This window comes from Desmodus rotundus, chromosome 9 (genome assembly GCF_022682495.2).
Source record: "Desmodus rotundus isolate HL8 chromosome 9, HLdesRot8A.1, whole genome shotgun sequence".
Classification (NCBI taxonomy): domain Eukaryota; kingdom Metazoa; phylum Chordata; class Mammalia; order Chiroptera; family Phyllostomidae; genus Desmodus; species Desmodus rotundus.
Genome location: NC_071395.1, coordinates 83,753,715 through 83,770,468, shown reverse-complemented (window position 1 = coordinate 83,770,468; position 16,754 = coordinate 83,753,715). Strand labels below are relative to the sequence as shown.

Below are 16,754 nucleotides of genomic sequence, written 5' to 3'. Positions count from 1 at the left end.
AGCAACGGCGGGAGCTGGCAGTGGCCGAGGGCTCCCGTGCGTAAGGGGAGCCAGGAGAAGCAGGCGTCAGCGGCGACTGTGAAACAGGAGCGTGCAGTGCAGCCCCCTGGAGCGACTAATCAGCCACTCATCTCCTGATGGCTTTGGAAGTTCTTGTGATTCGATTTCAGGCTTGACAGGAGAGCTTGGTCCGATGGCAGGGACTGCCAAGACAGTTGTGATGGCAGAGACAGGCCTTAAAGAGGCGGCCGAGGTCTCTGGGGGACAGCTGGCCTCCTTACAGGGCATTGGTCAGTGGGGTTGTGTGGAGGACACAGGCGATTAACCCTTCGCTCTTCTGGCTTCCTGAATGATCCTCCACCTGCCTGGTCCTCACGGGCACTGAGTGCAGTTCCCTAGGGACCTCGGGTGTCCCTTAACGAAGGGTGCACCTTAGCTGGAGGTGGCCTGTTTCCCACTCACACCTCTAGCCTCACCTGGAGAGGCACAAGTGCCGTCTCAGGTGACAACAGACAGAGGCGCACCCAGTGGAGGTTACTCAGGAAGGAGGGAGGAGGTGAGACATGGACTCCCGCTCCACGGGGACAGCAGCCCAGTCCAGGGCAGGTGTACCTGAAGGCCTGGCCTCGATGACGTAGCGGGTGACAGGCCCTTTGCCGGGATCTCCACTGGACCAGTGGATGGCGATGGCGGAGCTGTACCGCACGATGATGGGCACTCCAGGCGGTCCCGGGGCTCCTGTGAACAGCACGCAGTGGGCAAGGGGTGTACACAGCCGGACGTGCACCGGGCCTGTCCCCCAGTGCTCCAGCAGGGAGGCTGGGCCCCAAAACCACCCCTGCCAGAGTCTCTGGAAACCCTGAGAGTGCCGAGGCCCTAGGAGTGCATCTCAGACCCGGCCTCTCCTCTGAGAGGACATGCTCCTCTGAGTCACCTACACCCCCGAATTCCAAGTTCTTGGGCAGTAGAAAGTCTCTGGGTGACGTCAGACAGGTCCCTGCAGCAGATTCAGGAAACCTGGCTTTCTAGTTCTAACCCAGAACCATTAGATGGGTGACTGATCAATTCACATAGCCCCCCAGGGCCTCAGTTTCCCCATCTGTAAAGGCTTTTTGGAATGCAAGGCTTGATGGGGGGCAGTGAAGGTGGGTGTGACGATGGCAGAGTAGGTCCATGATCAGAGGAGGTTGCTTTTGGGGGGCTAAAGAACCCCCTGACATCTCCTTTCCTGGTCTATAATGGCAATGTCCCCCTACCTCCGGCCTGAAACCCTCCAACCATGGCTGCTTTGCTGTAAGGTGAGGAGGGAGGAGGCCTGGGGCCGTAGGACGTCCTGGGCCTCTGCTGCTTACAGGGAGTAAGTAAGAGTGACTGGCTGGCCGAGCCAGGGCGGTGGCCCCTGTGGATGCCTGGTGGGAAAGGTGCTGACAATCCAGCATCGGATGGAAGGTCTCTGGGCACAGGAGCTGGCAGGCTGGACCAGAGGCCAGGGACTCTGACAGAGCTTGGCAGCCCACCGCCCGCCCCATGGTCAGTCCTGACCCTGGCCTCGGAGGGCCTTGCTTCCTTCCTTCCTTAACGTGTGTCCTGCCTATGGCACAGGCAAAGACAGCTGAGGGCTTGGGTGTGGGACGCAGCCCCAGGGAGATGTGAAAGGTGGGGTGGGAGCTTCAGCACCCCGTGTTCTCTCCTGCACAGGACAGCACTCAGGGCTGAGAGAAGGAGCTGTTGTCTCCTCCTGGACCACAGCGTCCTGTGTGCAGCCATAGCTTGGCCTGGGGAGGGGAACATGGGGACTGCTTATCCTCCCCCTTCGGACCCCTCCTCACTCACACCTGCAGGGTGCAGATTGGTTCTTCCATGGAAGGGCCCCCCACCTCTTTTGAACTTCCTGCCCTGGCATGGGACACTTCAGGTGTCAGGTTAGAACAGCATGTCCTCCAGATGGCCCTCTCCTGTCCCCATGCCACTGCTTGGCCCTGACAGTGCTCTTCCTGCTTTTGTTTCCCAGGAAAGCCAGCTCAGGTGAGAGGCGCAGGGGAGGGGCTGGGGGCAGGTGCAGGCAGAGCAGGCTCCGGGGTGAGCTCTTCCCACAGCCCTGTGGGCTTTGTGCCAGTGGAGCCCAGGAGCCAGACAACCTCTGCAGGGCAGGGGCTGGGGGTAGAACGTGCCCAGAAAGAGAGTGAAATTCGACCAGCCCGAACCAGCACGGAGGGCAAACCCCTCATGAGAGGTGAGGGAAGGCCACCTCTCCAGGCCCAGCTCAGACGAAGCCAGGCCTGGGTTAAAGGGGGCCCGGACCACACCTGGTTGGTGGGGCAGGGAGGAGGGCAGGAGAGGGATTTTAGGGAAAGTTTGGGATGGGCTGTGTGTGTCCTTTCTCAGGAAGGGAGGAAGCAGAGTGGCCTGGGAAGAGGGTGGCTTTTGTGTTCAGGAGGGGATATCCTGTATGGGTGACAGGGACTTTGGAGACCTATTCCTCAAACACTGTGGGAGCCCTGAAAAACCTCCCCAGCTCAAGGATGACCTCAAGAGGTGTCACAAAACCCAAACCAAGCCACTCTTTCCTCTCTGGTCCCTAGTGCTCCTCTCCCTAGCCCCTCCCCCCGCCTCAGGCCCCATGCTCTGTTGCCTTGCTCCTGTCCCCCACCCCCAACCCTGCCTGTCCAGGAAGGAGGCAGCCGGCAGGTGCCTCTGCCTCTAGCCTTGCCAGAGCCATCTTCGTGCCTCCCTCCCCTCCCCCACCATGGCTCTCACAGGGTGTACCAAAGAGTCACACTCAGCTCTTGTTCAAACGTGCATCCCCAGGGTGGACGCTCAGAGATCCTGAATCCCTGGGGCCCAGGAACCTGCATGTGTCAAAAGAACCCCAGTGGTTCTGACGTAAGTGTCACCTGAGAAACATGTGATGCCACGGGTGACCTTCCACAGCCCAGCCACCTTCTCCCACACCTCCATCCATACCCACCCCTCCCCTCCTGCCTCAGGCCCCGCCCCGTACTCTCCTGTGTGTGGGCTCTGTGTCTGCTGGCCTCCTAGCCCACGGGCTCCGCCAGGGACCCCATCTTGCTTGTCCCAGCCCAGCTCTGGACACCTCTCCCCACGTTGGGGGCGGAATGCTGCGAGTGGAGGGTGCAGCTCCCATGTGGGCCTGATGCTCCCCTACCTTCGCCTGGGCCCGTGGTGACGTTGGCTTCGATCTCAGGCCCGTAGGTGAAGGTCTTGGCTCTGATGCGGAACCTGTAGGTCATGCCCTCTGCTAGGTCCTTGACCTTTAGCCACAGAGGGCTGTTCCCCTTCACGTCCACTGTCACGATCTTGCTGACTCCTGTGGGGACGGGGGTGTGGGAGGCAGAACATGTGGGGACTGTGGGGCAGGCGGGTGCCCTGGGCGAGGGGGCCAAAGCCCCATGGCGGGAGGCAGGGCTGGCACCCTTGGCCACATGCAGTGTCTCCCAGACGGTTTCTCAGACCACAGTCCTATGGGCTGTTCTTAGCACAGAGGTCTCCACGGCCCAGTCTGCTTGAGAAAAGCTGCAGACTGTCTGTTAAATAAGCACAGGGTCCTTCTGCATCTGGAGGGGGAAAAACCTCACCATCCTGCTTAACTTGACTACTGTACAGCAGACACATCTTATACCCCGTCTTTGTTCCCCCACCACACTTCTATGGATTACCTTTCAGGAAGTGCTTCTGTGAAGACAGCACAGCCTGGGGTTGGAGGGGGCGCACCTGCAGCCAGGTGAGGACAGCTTCAACCCCTATGGCGGGGACAACCTCAGCTCCCCTCTGTCAACTGCACCCCAAACTGTGGCAACTGGAGGGGAAGCCTGCATGGTTTCCAGGAGGTGACAGTTTGTACTCTGTGTTGCACAGGCCCAAATCCCCCCATGTGCCAGCCCTCCCCGAGGGCCAGGACCGGCATGTCCGCCACCACTGGGGGACTGGCCTACCTCCAGGGGGTTGTGCTCTGACCTGCACTGGCCCCAGGGGTCTGTGGCATGTCCTCTACTCTGGCTTCACTTTGTTGAGGGTATCAAGAGCATCTTAGGCCAGATGTTATGAGGTTAAATAGAACAGCAGAGCACCTGGCACGTGGTAGGTACCCAAGCTACTTGTTGAATAAACAAAGGGGTGTTTAAGAGGTGCTTCCCGCAGGAATGAAATGACCTTTGGGGCAACGTGGGAACACATCCCAGGCCCTGGAAGAGCAGCTCTGGGTACCTACATGCTCCTTGACATTGCTGAGCAAACCCCTCTTCAACTGGGCCTTGGTGTTCCCTCCAGGAAAGGGGTCCTGGATTCCCACCAGGCCTGCTGACCTGCACCTGGGGTGGAAGCATGAAGCAAGTGCAGATGCCGTGCGGCCAGACGGGTCATCGTCTGGCTGCACACGGGGCTCAAAGGTCCTATTGGCATGGCCGTCTCGGGGCAGACAGGAGTATGTGAGGGTGTGGAATCAGCCATGGGATCTGGACCCTGCTGGACGAGGAACCAAGGGCATGGCGCTCATACCTCTCAGGGTGTGGGAGCCCCCGGGGCAGGCCAGGTGGCGGCCACTGTGACAGGTGAGTGCTTGTTCCGTCCTCCTGTGTTTCCTCCCCATGACCTCTGTCCTCTCCTTCCTGCCCTGGAGAAACGGCCCCTTTCCCAGCCCTGCACCTGGCCACATATCCTGGGGCTGGCTCCCTGTTGCTGTCCTGGCACACAGCACTACTTTGCGGAGCAGGAAGCTGTTGGCACACAGGTGGCAGTGAAGAAGACTGAGGGCCATTGTCCCCTCGGCTGACCCAGAACTGCTGGGCCCTGCAGCCTTCTCATGGCTCCTCCCCTTGTTCTGGCCAGGCTTCGCTGCCCAGGAGGAGTGAGCTCAGAGGTAGTCACCTCTGGCCACCAAGGCGCCACCTGGTAGGCCAGCCACACACCTAAGGCTGTGCTGGGCTCTGGGACTGGAGGCAGGCGTCTGCACCCCTGTCTTTTTCCTGCCTCTCAAAGTAAATAGCCCTGATTTCTGGGGTGCAGGGAATGGGGTGGGGTCTGGCCAGGGGGCACTCCGAGGATGGATGGGGCTCAGACGGATGGGGCTCAGGGCTGGAGGGCGGCAAACTGCAGCGTGGGGTTTGTGATCTGAGGCTTGTAGAGGGAACAGGCTCCAGTCTTTTATCAGATTCTTAACGGGGCTCCTGACTCCATGAAAGGCAAAGACAGCCGAACCCAGAGTGAGGCTGAGACCTAAGTCTGGGGGCGGGGCATGCCTAGGCCAGGACTGTCAGGGGATCCCCATCTTCATGGGCCCCAAAGAGACCCATCCAGCTCAGGGTGCTCTACCTCTCACAGGCTTCTCTTCCTGTCCCCTGACAGCCACCAACAGACAGGGAAGAACAGATTTGAAAATTCTCTCCTGGGATTAGGACACCTGGGCTGCTCTTCAGCTTTGCCCCCAACCTGTTGTTTCACCTTGGAACCCGTCCCCCCCACAGGTCCGGCTTCCATTTCCCATTTGTAAGCTGGGAGACACTGGCCACACGGACTACAGTGGCGGTGGAGGGGAGCCCGCCTGAGAGAGCCCCTGCAAGGGGTGTTTAAAGAGCCGTGCTGGGGCCCCCACTCACCGTCCACGGGGGTGCAGGGCTCATACACCAGCCGGTAGCCCTCCAGGACGCCGTTGGGGAACTGCGGGGCCTCCCAGGACACGTTCACCGAGGTTGTGGTCAGCTCGCTGAACTTGACCGAGCTGGGAGCACTGGGGGCTGCAGGTGTGGAGGGAAGACAGCACAGGGTTTTCGTTTCCTCCTTCCCTGGATATGCAAAGCCCTGCGCAGGTCCAGGGAACCCGCAGGGGTGGGGGGCTCTGGGCCCCGGAAGACCAGGAGAGCAGGGGCTCCAAGCAGGAGGGGCTGCCAGGGTCACTGGACTGCCTTTCCTCCCCCTGTGTCATTAACACTCACTTTCCAACATCCGAGTCAAGTGTTCTTTTCCCTCAAGTTGGAGAACTCGTTTCCTCCTGCTGAGGGGCCCCCAGCCCTGGCTAAGGGCCCAGGACAAGCCTGTGTCCCACCCCAGGGTGTCTGCAGGGCCCGGCCATGTCCTAGCTTTGTGGGGCTTCTCTTTCAGCTTCCCAGGGGTGGGGGAGGAGACAGGGGGTGTCTGGGCCTCAGAGCATCAGTGGGCACTGAACAAGAAGGTGCCAGAGCTGCAGTGTCTCTCATCCCCAGGGCTCAAGGCTCGTCACCCAGAGACCACACTGTCAAGAAGCAGCCTGAGCCAGGGACAGTCAGACCCTCTGGAAGAGACGCTTTTTTGGACTGAGAATCCAAAACCTTGGGGGTGGGGGTTCTTCAGGGGAGGACAGAGAGGACGGGAAGGAAGCGTCAACTGGGCAGCATCCTGAGCTGGCTCTGGCGGGATGGCCAGGCTATTCTTGGCGGGGCCACCCCCACAGAGCCGGAGCTAACCCGGCCCTGCTGCGTCCAGCTCCGGGACAGGCAGCGTCAGGGAGCAGTCTTTGAAGAAGGAAGGCGAGCTCAGGGGGCCTTTCCTGCCTCCACTCGGCTAGAGGATCGTGGGACAGAACACTGTGTCCTGCTGTTACAGTGACAGAAGCTTCCAGGCTGCCAGGGGCTCACATCCGGCTGATGACACCGACAGAGAATGGTCAGGACAGACAGGCAGACAGACAGACCCTTGGGAGCCAGTGGAGGGGAAGAGTTTTCCTGGAGCCAGGGCTTGTCCCCAAAGAGAACAATGCTTAGGAACTGACTCCACGGGCCTTGATGTCTCTTTACGAGATAAGGAAATTTACAGGACAGGAGGCAGCAGGTTGGAAAAGATACTTAAGGGGGGTCAGGATGAAAGGCTTGTATTCGAATCCACGAGGACAGAGCCCCATGACGGGCAAAGGAGGGGGCTGATGATAGCTTAGGACAAGCTCAGATATCTGGGCTCAAGCCTCTGCTCCCCATGTCCAGCTGGGGGACCCTGGGGTGCATCACTCCCCAGGCCACCATTGCTCATAGTGATATAGGGGCGCCACCTGCCCTGCCCACCCCTGGGGCTTCCAGAAGGATCAAGCGAAATACTGTCTGAAAAGTGACTTTGGACCCTACCTAGAGGGCAGGCGCTGCACGTGTGGGCAGCAGGATCCTCAGTGTCCTCCTCTCCTCTGCCCTGGCCTGCCACCCAGCCTCCTACTGGCCCCCTGCCGCCCCTCTCCCCCCATCTGTCTGTTGCACAGCAGCTGGAGCGATCTTTAGAGAACACAAACCAGACCCTGTCGCCCAACTGCTTAAACCTGCCAATGGCTGTCGCCACACTTAGATAATCCTGACTTCCTTCCAAGACCCCCAGACCCTCGAGAATGTGACTCCCGTTTTCTTGCCAACCACCTGGCTTTCTCTCTGTCCCTCTAACCTCCGCCAGCCTCCAGACCTTTGCACCTGCTGTTCCCTCAGCCCGGAACACCCTCCTCCAGAACTTCCCAGGGCTGGCCTCTTCTCCTCACTCGAATGTCAGCTCAGATGTCACCCCTCAGAGACGCCTCTGCAGGCAAACCTATCCCAAGCCATCTGTCCAGCCCTGGCCGGTGTAGCTCAGTTGGTTGGGTGTCATTCTGTAAACCGAAAGGTCGAGGGTTCAATTCCCAGTCCGGGCACATGCCTAGGTTTCGAGTTCAGTCCCAGTGGATGTTTCTCTCTCTTATTAATGTTTCTCTCCTCTCTTTCTCCCTCCCTTCCCCTCTCTCTAAAATCAATAAGCACATCCTTGGGTGAGGATAAAAACAGACAAACAAGCAAACAAAGCCATCTGTCCACTCTCTGCCTCTGTCCTTGGATCACTGACAGAGCCACCAGAGGTTAATGCCCCTCTAAGCTTGTTTGTGATCTGTCTCCTTCCCCGAGGGGGCGGGGGGGGGGGCTCTTGCCGTCTCCTTCACTGTGTGGTCCCAGCACCTAGCACATGCTGGGGAACAGGCAGGGAGCAGAGGTGGGTTGGCTGGGTGTGCACTGGCCATCGGCAAGGTGGGCGGCAGGGGCAAGACGGGGTGGGGGTGGGGTGGAGGGCTCTTCCCAAGGCTGTATGGAGACAGCTTCTCTTCTGAGCATCACGTTTGGCCCCCTTTTGGGGCTGTGCTCTTGCACGCTGGAGGGCATCCCACAGGACAGCCCAGATGTTCAGCAGGTGGGGCCTCCACTCCCCACAAGAGCCCAGAGGCCAGGGCCAGGTGGTCCCGCCTCAGCTCCCCAGGCTGGCTCCCCCTCCCCCTCAGCCACTCTCCCCCACCTGCTTGCTGGGTCTGGCCCCGGGTGGGGGTGCTGCGAGGCCCTTCCCCCGCGGCATTGAAGGCTGCCACGCTGACCATGTAGGTGGTGTAGCCGGTCAGGTTCTTGAGCTTCACTCCGTTCTCAGCCAGGAAAAGCGTCTTCACCCGTTCGGTGAGGTTCCGCCGCTCAGCCTCCCAGAAATAAATCTGCAGACATAGGTGACGGGGAGAGAGGGGGTGGACAACAGCTTTCCTCCTGTCCCCACCTGCCCCAGGGTCTCAGAAACACCTGCGTTCAAACCATCCACACACTGGACGGTAGGTGTGTGAGTGACCCAGGAGAGTGTACAGGCATTTAAGAGCTGTTTTAGGACCCCCTCCAGAACCTTCCTTTTCTAATACTCCCGTCTCTGCTGGACTGTGAACCAACTGCACGAGGGCACAGACCCGCTGAATGCTGGCAGGCTTGAGCACGGCACTGGCATACCAGCCCTCAAAATGGAGTCACGGGGGAAATAGGTGATTCGGCTCTGTAGGAACCTGCAATGGGAGGTAAGGGCAGAGGAGAGCCCGCCCCAAGAAAGAGTGGGGTGCAGGGACCAGTGGGTTGTATCACCTGGGGGCGGGTTAGGGATGCAGGGTGTCAGGCACATCTCCACGTGGACAAGTCTCCTGGTGACTCACTGGCACCTGACAGTTTGCAAAGCCAGTTGCAGAGGCTGGCCGGCCCGGGGCCGAACCTCTCTCTGTGCACCATTTACCAAGGCTGTGACCTGGCCCGTGACTTCCCTGAGCCAGTTTTGCTGTCTGTACGTGGGGTTAGGACACCTACTCCCAGGACCAAGGTGAGGAGCAAAGATCATAAGGAGTAAAAGAGTGAAATTAATTAATTCATGTTTGGCGGGGGGCGGGGGAAGGGGTAGTTAATACCCTGTGGTCAGCCAAGTTCAGAGATTCTTCACTTTGACCCCAGGCTGACCGGAAAGCTATTGAAACAACGCTGCTTGGCGTGGAGGATTAGTGGGCATCTGTCGCCACCTGCTGGCAGAAGAGGTTCCTGCTTGCTACGGGCTTAATTGCTTAGTTTGTCAGGAGGAAGGTAGTAAAAGTGGGCGAGAGCTAATAGAAGAGTCCCTGCCTGGCACGTGTGAACCGTGGTGAGGACACCATGTGACTCTGAAATCCTTGCTTTTTTCACTTTCCTACTTCCCCCCGTTTTTTACAGACCCTTCTGATGTGGGTAGATGAGTGAGCGTTGAGGTAGTAATGGGCATACAACAGTAGGCCGAGTTCCTGCTGAATTTGGGGTACACAGAAGGTCCAGGCGAAGGCTGTCGTCTGGGAGTCGTCAGCACAGAGATGGGCGAGGGCACACGAAGAGAAGCACCGCAGAGAAAGGGACACGGAGCGGTTCCTGGGGCCTCGGTGTTGAGCAGTTGGGGAGAGGGGTTGGGACAGCCCAGGAGAGTGAGGAACAGCCAGTGAGGGAAGCGGAGAGGAGAAAGCATTTCTTGGAGGAGGGAAAGGTGAAACGCTGGTGCTCAGCCAGGCAGGACGAGGCTTGCATCTGACCACGGATGACCAACACGGAAACTCTTGTGGCTGGGACCGGAAGCACTTTGCGGGTGGCGGTGGAGTGGGTGGAGCCTACTTGGAGTGGGTGGAGCCTACTCTGAGTCGGCTCCAGAGACGGGGGTGGGGGTGGGACTGCAAGCGGCCTCTCTTAGCGGAGGACCCTTCACTGAGAAACTGCAGCAGTAATCCTGAACTCAGCACATTCTTTCTGTAAAAGGCCAGGTGATACCTATTTGAGGCTTCGCAGGCCACACATCTCTGCCGCAACTCTTCAACTCCGCGCTGGGGACTCGGGAAGCCAAGGGTAATTTGTAAACAAATGAGTGTGGCTGTGTTCCGATAAAGCTTTATTTACAGAAACAAGTGGAGGGCCAGATTTGGCCCACGGCTTGTAGTCTGACAATCCCTGAATATTTGCTTCCTAGATTTCATCTTGCTTGAGCTCTCCCAGTAGTTGTTGGCACATCTGACTCCACCCGCCTCCAGGAGGCATGTTCTTCATGTGGGCTTGGACACTTCACTAACTTATTTTTGATCCCAAGGCTCAGTTTTCAGACTTCTTGTGCTCTCTCTGTATCATATCTAATGTCTGGGCTTTCAGCAACACCTATGTGTGGAGGACTCCACAGTTCACAGCTCTAGGTTAGACCCACTCTTGAACCCCAGACACCCAGCCAGCCATGGTGTCTCCCTGGGAGGTCCGACAGATGCCTGGAACTGACTCCGGCTGACCCCTAAAGCCTCCTCCTTCCACCACCTTCTGCCTTTTCCTGCACCGTATCTGCAAGCTCCATCACCCAACTGCTTGGCAAGCCTGTTGCTTCTCCTTCCCTTGCACTCTGCATTCACTTGGCCAGCAAGTTTTACCTGCTCTGCCCTTCAGATGGAACTGGACAGCAAACCCTGTCACCATGCCACCACCCGGCCTTGGCCACCACCCTGCCTCCACGTGCTTCCGCCATGTCAGACCACTCTGCACCGCGGCCAGCACAGCCCTTTCAACACCCGAGGCATCCACATCCCTCCTTCTTCCCCAAACCCTCCTAGGCTGTCATTTCATTCAGCGACCACGTGGCCCCAGTCACCGCTCAGACCCACCTCCCATCACGTTGCCCCGACTGAGGCACAGGGCTCTGGGTACACGCCAAACCCCGCTGACCCCGGGACCTTTGCTCTTCGCTTCCCTCTTTCAGGAATGCTCTTCTTCCAGATCCACGACTCACGCCTGTGCTCCTGCTTTTTTGCTCCGGTGTCAGCTTCTCATCAAGTCCGTCCCTAATGACCCTACTTAAACTTTCAAACCTCTGCCTGGGTCTCTGTCCCCTTAGCCTGCTTCATTCCCCACCGCCTGAGGCTGCTGTTTATTCTGTGCGTCCCTGGTCTCCTTCCCTTACAGTTCACGCTCATGTTGACCGAGAACACCTCCGGGCACAAAGTAACTGCTCGATAAACATGCGTCATGGAAAGACAGTAGCTGCAGGGACGTGCCTGCCTGTACGCACGTCACCGCTCAGTCTGACCCAAGTGCAGTTCATTTCAGCTGTGCTCACTGCCATGTGACACTGTCACGTCATAAGTGGTACAGGAGGGGTGACATCCATGGCGGGGAGGTGGACACTCCCTTTCCCCAGGTAAGGTCCCTGGCTGCGAGGGCGCCCAGAGCTCCCAGACGTCTGGTGGGGGTGGGATCTATGGAGCCTGCACATTAACTGGAGACTTCCACACCTCAGCTGCCTGCTGGCTGCCACACTTTGCCGGCTCGGCCCGGCTGCCGCTCCCTCCCATGGGAGGCATGTGCTCGGGACGTGATATTTAGTTTTCCCAGCTGGCATTCCTGGGCAAGGACTCCAAGCGTGTCAGCTATACTTAGAGCTTCCTTGGAAAGACGTCTTTCCTCCTCTCTCCTGCCTCCTTCGCCCCAGATGGAAAGATACACCTATTCCGTATTCTGTCTTAAACCAGGGCCGCTGGCATTAACCAGTGCGTGACGGGCGGGGGCCCTGCACCTTGGCCGAGACTCAGTTTCTGCCTGTGCATCGATGGCTGAGCCAGGTGACCATGATGTGGCCCTGACCCTGCCCAGCTGCCTCTGCCCTGGGCCACTCTCTGTGATAACAGACAACCAGCAGGACACTGGACCAGGAGGCAGGCTCCAAGTGTGGCTGAGGCCGTGTGTCCCAAAGGCCCCATCCAAAGACACCCAGGATTATAATTACTTTTACCGGCTCTTCCGGTGGCTGTGTGCTCAGCATTTCCTCTCCACCCCTTGACGGCCGGCACTCCTGAAGTCTGACTCTCTGCCACCTGCTATTTCTGTGCCCTGGCCGGGCCACCTAAACTGGGTCTCCGCTTTCCCATCTATGCAGTGGGCACAAACATGCACAATCTACCAGCTTTACTGGGCGTTCACGAGGACGAAGGACTGCTAACGGGCTCTGTGACCGTTAGAGACGAACCGAATCCTGTCGTAACCTGTGACATCGTTGCAAATCGAGAAATGATTTTTAAACACAGATTTCCAAGTCTTAGACAGAGGTCCTTTGCTAACTGGCCATCCAATTAGCATCAGTGAAATTAGGGTTGGCCAAATAGCCACTCTGCAGGGTCTGATGTTGGCTTTGGGAGCTGGTGGGCTGGGGTGGGGCTGGGCACCAGGAGGTGACGGAAGTGAGGCACGGGCCGAGTTCCTGCGTCCCAGCTCAGCCTGCCCTCAGGATGTGGCACAGGTGGTTGTGCTTTGGTGCCAGCTTCACAGTGGTTCTGGGGACTGTGTACAAACAGCCAAGGGAGCAGGGGTGGACTTGGGGACCTCTCCTACTGCCTCCGTGGGTCACTCCCAACCCCCAACCTGGCCCTTGGACCCCTGGACCCTCTTTTTGGCACCCCGTACCTTGTAGCCCTGGATGTCTCCATTCTGGCTCTCCAGTGGGGGTGGCTCCCATGTCACGTCCAGCTGTGTGGCCGTGGGGCTGTGGATGGCCACGTTGCGGGGTGCTGTCGTGGGCACTGGAGGGTGTGAGGGGTGGTGAGTGTGCGGTGCCAGTGGACTGTAGGGGGGGGCAGGGGCTGCGGCAGGCTGGGAAAGGCGTGCTGGGGTCACAGGGCAGGCAGGGCTCACCTGCCTCCCCAACAAAGACCTCCTGCGGGGGGCTCAAGGGCCCCTCGCCCACGGCGTTGTACACAGTCATCCGGATCTCATAGCGCCGGTGCTTGTTCAGGTCTGTGGGTGGGCGAGAGTGGGGGAGGGGGGAAACACACAGAGGTCACAGTCCCGCAGGGGGCACAGCCAGCGTGGAGGATGGAGGCTGGGGTGGGGGGCGGCTGGGATGATGCACCACCGAGATTCTAGTCCCCACGTGAAGGTTCAGGAAAGAACAGGCAAGAGGAGGGGTGGCTGCTGCTGGGGGCTCCACCTTCAACCTGGGGACCTGGACCCCGATGCTGCTGCTTGGCTTCCTGGCCATGGTGACACAGGGCACACTCTTGCGACTGAAAGGGGCACTGTTAATGTTTATGCTGGGACACTGGTGTGACCCAAGACTGCCCCGGCACACAGGTCACTCCTTTCCCACGCGGCAGATGCTGTAAAGTTTCCAGCACCCGCTCTTTACACGGGGTGCTCAGCCCTAAGGGAAGGAGCTTATTGGATGTGAATTCCGGGCCGTGAAACCCTGTGCTTTTGCTGAGTTTGGGGCCCCTGGGTGAGATGCCTGGACAGAAACTGGGAGGGGAGTAAGTCCAGGAAATGGGCCCCGGCACCCTGGGTGAGGATGCTGTCCCCGCTGGGTGCTCAGTGACCCTGTCTCTGACTAGCCTCCCATCTCCCTTCCTGGGCAGACATTCCCGAGCCCCTTGGAGTAGGAGTGGGGTGAGCCCGCTGTGCAGCCTGCGCGGGCCACCTGCCGAGGAAGGGAGGAGAGGGACAGTTTGGTCCTGCAGAGTGTGCCCAGGCCCCGGGCCTTTGGGAGAACCACAGCTGGGACTTTAGAAATGTAGCAAGGGCTGGGCCTTGCACCCAGTGGGAATACCTCTGGGTTCCTGGGAGGAAGGTGGGGGTGGGGCCTGGGCGCCGAGCCATGCCTCACAGTGCCTTTGACGGGCCGAAGGGGCAGCAGGGGCCTGGTCGCCTGCCCAACCAGCCAGCTGAACCAATAGCTCCTACCATGACCCCGACCCAGCGCTGGTTGCTTTTCCATTCCGCGCCCGATGGATGGGGGTCTGGATGACAGCTTCCTGGGTGACCCCCTACATTTTCCTGTGTTTTGGGAAACTCATGCATGCTAAGGGTGGTCCCATCCTTGAAGTAGCCTGAGGTGGGCGCAGCACTCGGCCTGTGGTCAGCAGTCCTCAGAGGCCCTGCCCCCCATCCCTGCAGTGGGCATCAGCCCCAGACGGGAGCTGTCATGCAAGACTTACTGTCCAGCTCGTACTGTGTGAGGCTGGGCCGGCTCAGGTTCCGCACGGAGAACAAGGCTACTGGGTAGGGAGGGGGGTGGCCGGAGGGAGACAGCAGACAGAGGAGGTTAGTACACACACTCCCTCCACAGAGACCCAGATGAGGGGAACTGGGTGGAGAGAGGGAACGGTGTTCTGGGTCCCTGACCGGGAGTAAGGGGCCAGGGCAGGAGTACGGGAAGGAGGCAGCTCCCAGGACAGTGCTGCCCCCACCTGGTCAACAAGGCACTGTGAGCCCCATGGAGCCTGGCATCCCAGGGGACAGCGCTGGGGGGGCCCTTTCACTTCAACTCGCCCCCTTGCCTAAGCTTGTGCAGAACCAGCATGAAATAGTGGTCATAATTTCCTCATATGAACAAGGAACTATTTCCCCACCAGGAAATATGACCGTATTACACACAGGCCATATAAAGTCACAAGCACAAGCTCGCCTGCGAAATAAATAAATAAAATAACGCAAGCTGTTGGCTCCACTGCTTCCGAGTCTTTATTCGCGTGCTCTCGCTGCGCATTCCATCATTTTGCTGTCTGCTGGTTCTTGCTCAAAGGCACGGCCCAAAAGGTTTAAGGGAATTATGGGAGGAAAAATCAAAGCCCAGAGGATGTTCTCCTCCTGCTATAGTCTCTGTAGTTTTGGTGAGCAGTCCCACCACCCACCTGGGCACCCGAATCCTCGGACTCCCCCCTCTCCCACCTGGCCCCAGTCCCCAACATGAGTCAGTCGTGGAGTCCACGGCACGTCCTCTCCGATACTGGCTCCCCACTTCCCCCTGAGCCAGCCACCCCGGCTCCAGCCTCACGCCCTCGCCTACGTTATGGCATTAGCCTCTAAGTGGCCTCCCTGCCTCTGGATCCCATTGCCAGCCATCACTCCACCAGAGTAACCCTCCTAACCTAAAAATGCAACAGGTCACTCCCTTGTGCCTCTCCTGGAACTGCCACCTTTCCCAGTGGCAGGCTGGATTCTGAGGATCCCAAAGCAGAACAGGGACCTTCCCAGAAAACCAGAGGCGGCCAGACTGCTACCCTGGGAGGTGACTGGGCTTAGCTTTTGGCCCTCCTTCCCACTCAGGCCCTTCGCACATGCTGGGCTCTCCCTTTCCCCTTGGACCGACTGACACGAAACCATCCATCAGTGTCCATCCCCAGGGAAGGCTTTTCTGACACTGGCTTAGGCTCTCCTGGAACTTGCCCTCCTCTGCTGTCATGCCAACCGTCTTAGATGTCTGTTTCAGGGTTTACTGCTTGAGTGCCTGGCTCCTCCCCCTGAGCTCGGAGAGGGCAGAGACCCTGAATGTTTTGTTCACTGGGTCTGAGCCATATAGAAGGTGCTCAGTACACACTCGTTCCGTGCCTAAAGGGGGCAGGGGTGAGAGGCACACAAAGGGGTAGGTGGCAGGGTTTCAGGTTAGTGATTCTGGGAAGCTGAGAGCTGCAGGCAGGGAGGAGAGTGTGCCCACCCACCCTCCCGGGTCCCACAGAGTGTCACTCACAGGTCAGCTCTGCCCACTTGGCCCCTGGGTTGTTGATGCCACGCAGTGTGAAGCCCCTCAGCCCCTCGTACAGCAGCTCCCGGTACCGGATCCGGAAGCCCAGGAGGATGCCATTGATCTTGTCCTCTGCCGGTGGCTGCAGGGAGGAGTGGGGAATGGAGAGGGGCTGGCATCGCTGCAGCTCAACCTCTCTCCATTCTGCTCCCCCCCCCCGCCCCCCGCCTCCTGGGGCCACAGAGCAGGACAGGAAAATGAATCAGAGTGACATGGAGCATTTTTAATTCACAAAGCATTTCCAGAGAGGTTATTTCATCCTTGGAGCATTCCCTGAGAGGCAGGGAAGGGCAGGCATCACCATGCCCTCCCATTTAACAGAGCAGGAAAGAGAGGCTCAGAGATGTTAAGGCACTTGCCCAAGGTCACACAGCCCCTTTGGGGCCTCTGCCTGACCCTGGCTCTTCTCATACAGCTGGTCCTTGCCTAGGAACTTCCTGACACGATCCCTTTGACTGCAACCCAGGCAGCGTTTCTGGAGTTTCCCGGGAGTCCAGTCCTCTCTCTGCTCTTGGGCCAGAACAAGGGCGGTCACGCCTGTATATGTGGTGCCCCTCCACCCTGATTGTTTCTCCTTTGCTTTCTGCTCCCGTCCACCACTGAGTAGAACAGGCTTCTGGAGAAGGAGAAAGCTACTTTTTATGATACCTCTTTTAAAAACCCTGCTGCAACGATCCAGCCTTTTATGTGATCCTTAATTGCATCCTTAGCAGCTGTTGGCTCCTCCCAGCGCCCTAAGCCACAATGGCCCTGATCTGCTCCAATCTCTCCGGGCTCCCAGCTGCACTAGGTCACTGTCATTTGAGGGAGGAGGTCTTGGGCTGGGGGAGGGCTTGGGGGGCCCCTCCCTGTTTTCTTTTCAGGGGCTTTCCCTTCAGGGGGCCTGCGTGTGGCAAAGGCTGTGCCTGGCCACTCCC

At 58.8% G+C, this 16,754-nt stretch overlaps 1 protein-coding gene across 1 annotated transcript in view; it reads right to left on the bottom strand.

Annotated features, from left to right (window-relative positions):
• The window catches only part of SDK2 (sidekick cell adhesion molecule 2), a 244,242-nt gene that overhangs the window by 22,563 nt on the left and 204,925 nt on the right, over positions 1-16,754 (bottom strand). Inside the window, exons 33-40 of the mRNA XM_045182412.2 lie at positions 15,784-15,919; positions 14,252-14,308; positions 12,954-13,055; positions 12,726-12,841; positions 8,281-8,467; positions 5,613-5,750; positions 3,167-3,328; positions 613-738 (exon numbers count right to left, since the gene is read on the bottom strand). Of these exons, the coding sequence (XP_045038347.2) occupies positions 613-738; positions 3,167-3,328; positions 5,613-5,750; positions 8,281-8,467; positions 12,726-12,841; positions 12,954-13,055; positions 14,252-14,308; positions 15,784-15,919 (1,024 nt within the window). The remainder of the gene's footprint in view (positions 1-612; positions 739-3,166; positions 3,329-5,612; positions 5,751-8,280; positions 8,468-12,725; positions 12,842-12,953; positions 13,056-14,251; positions 14,309-15,783; positions 15,920-16,754) is intronic.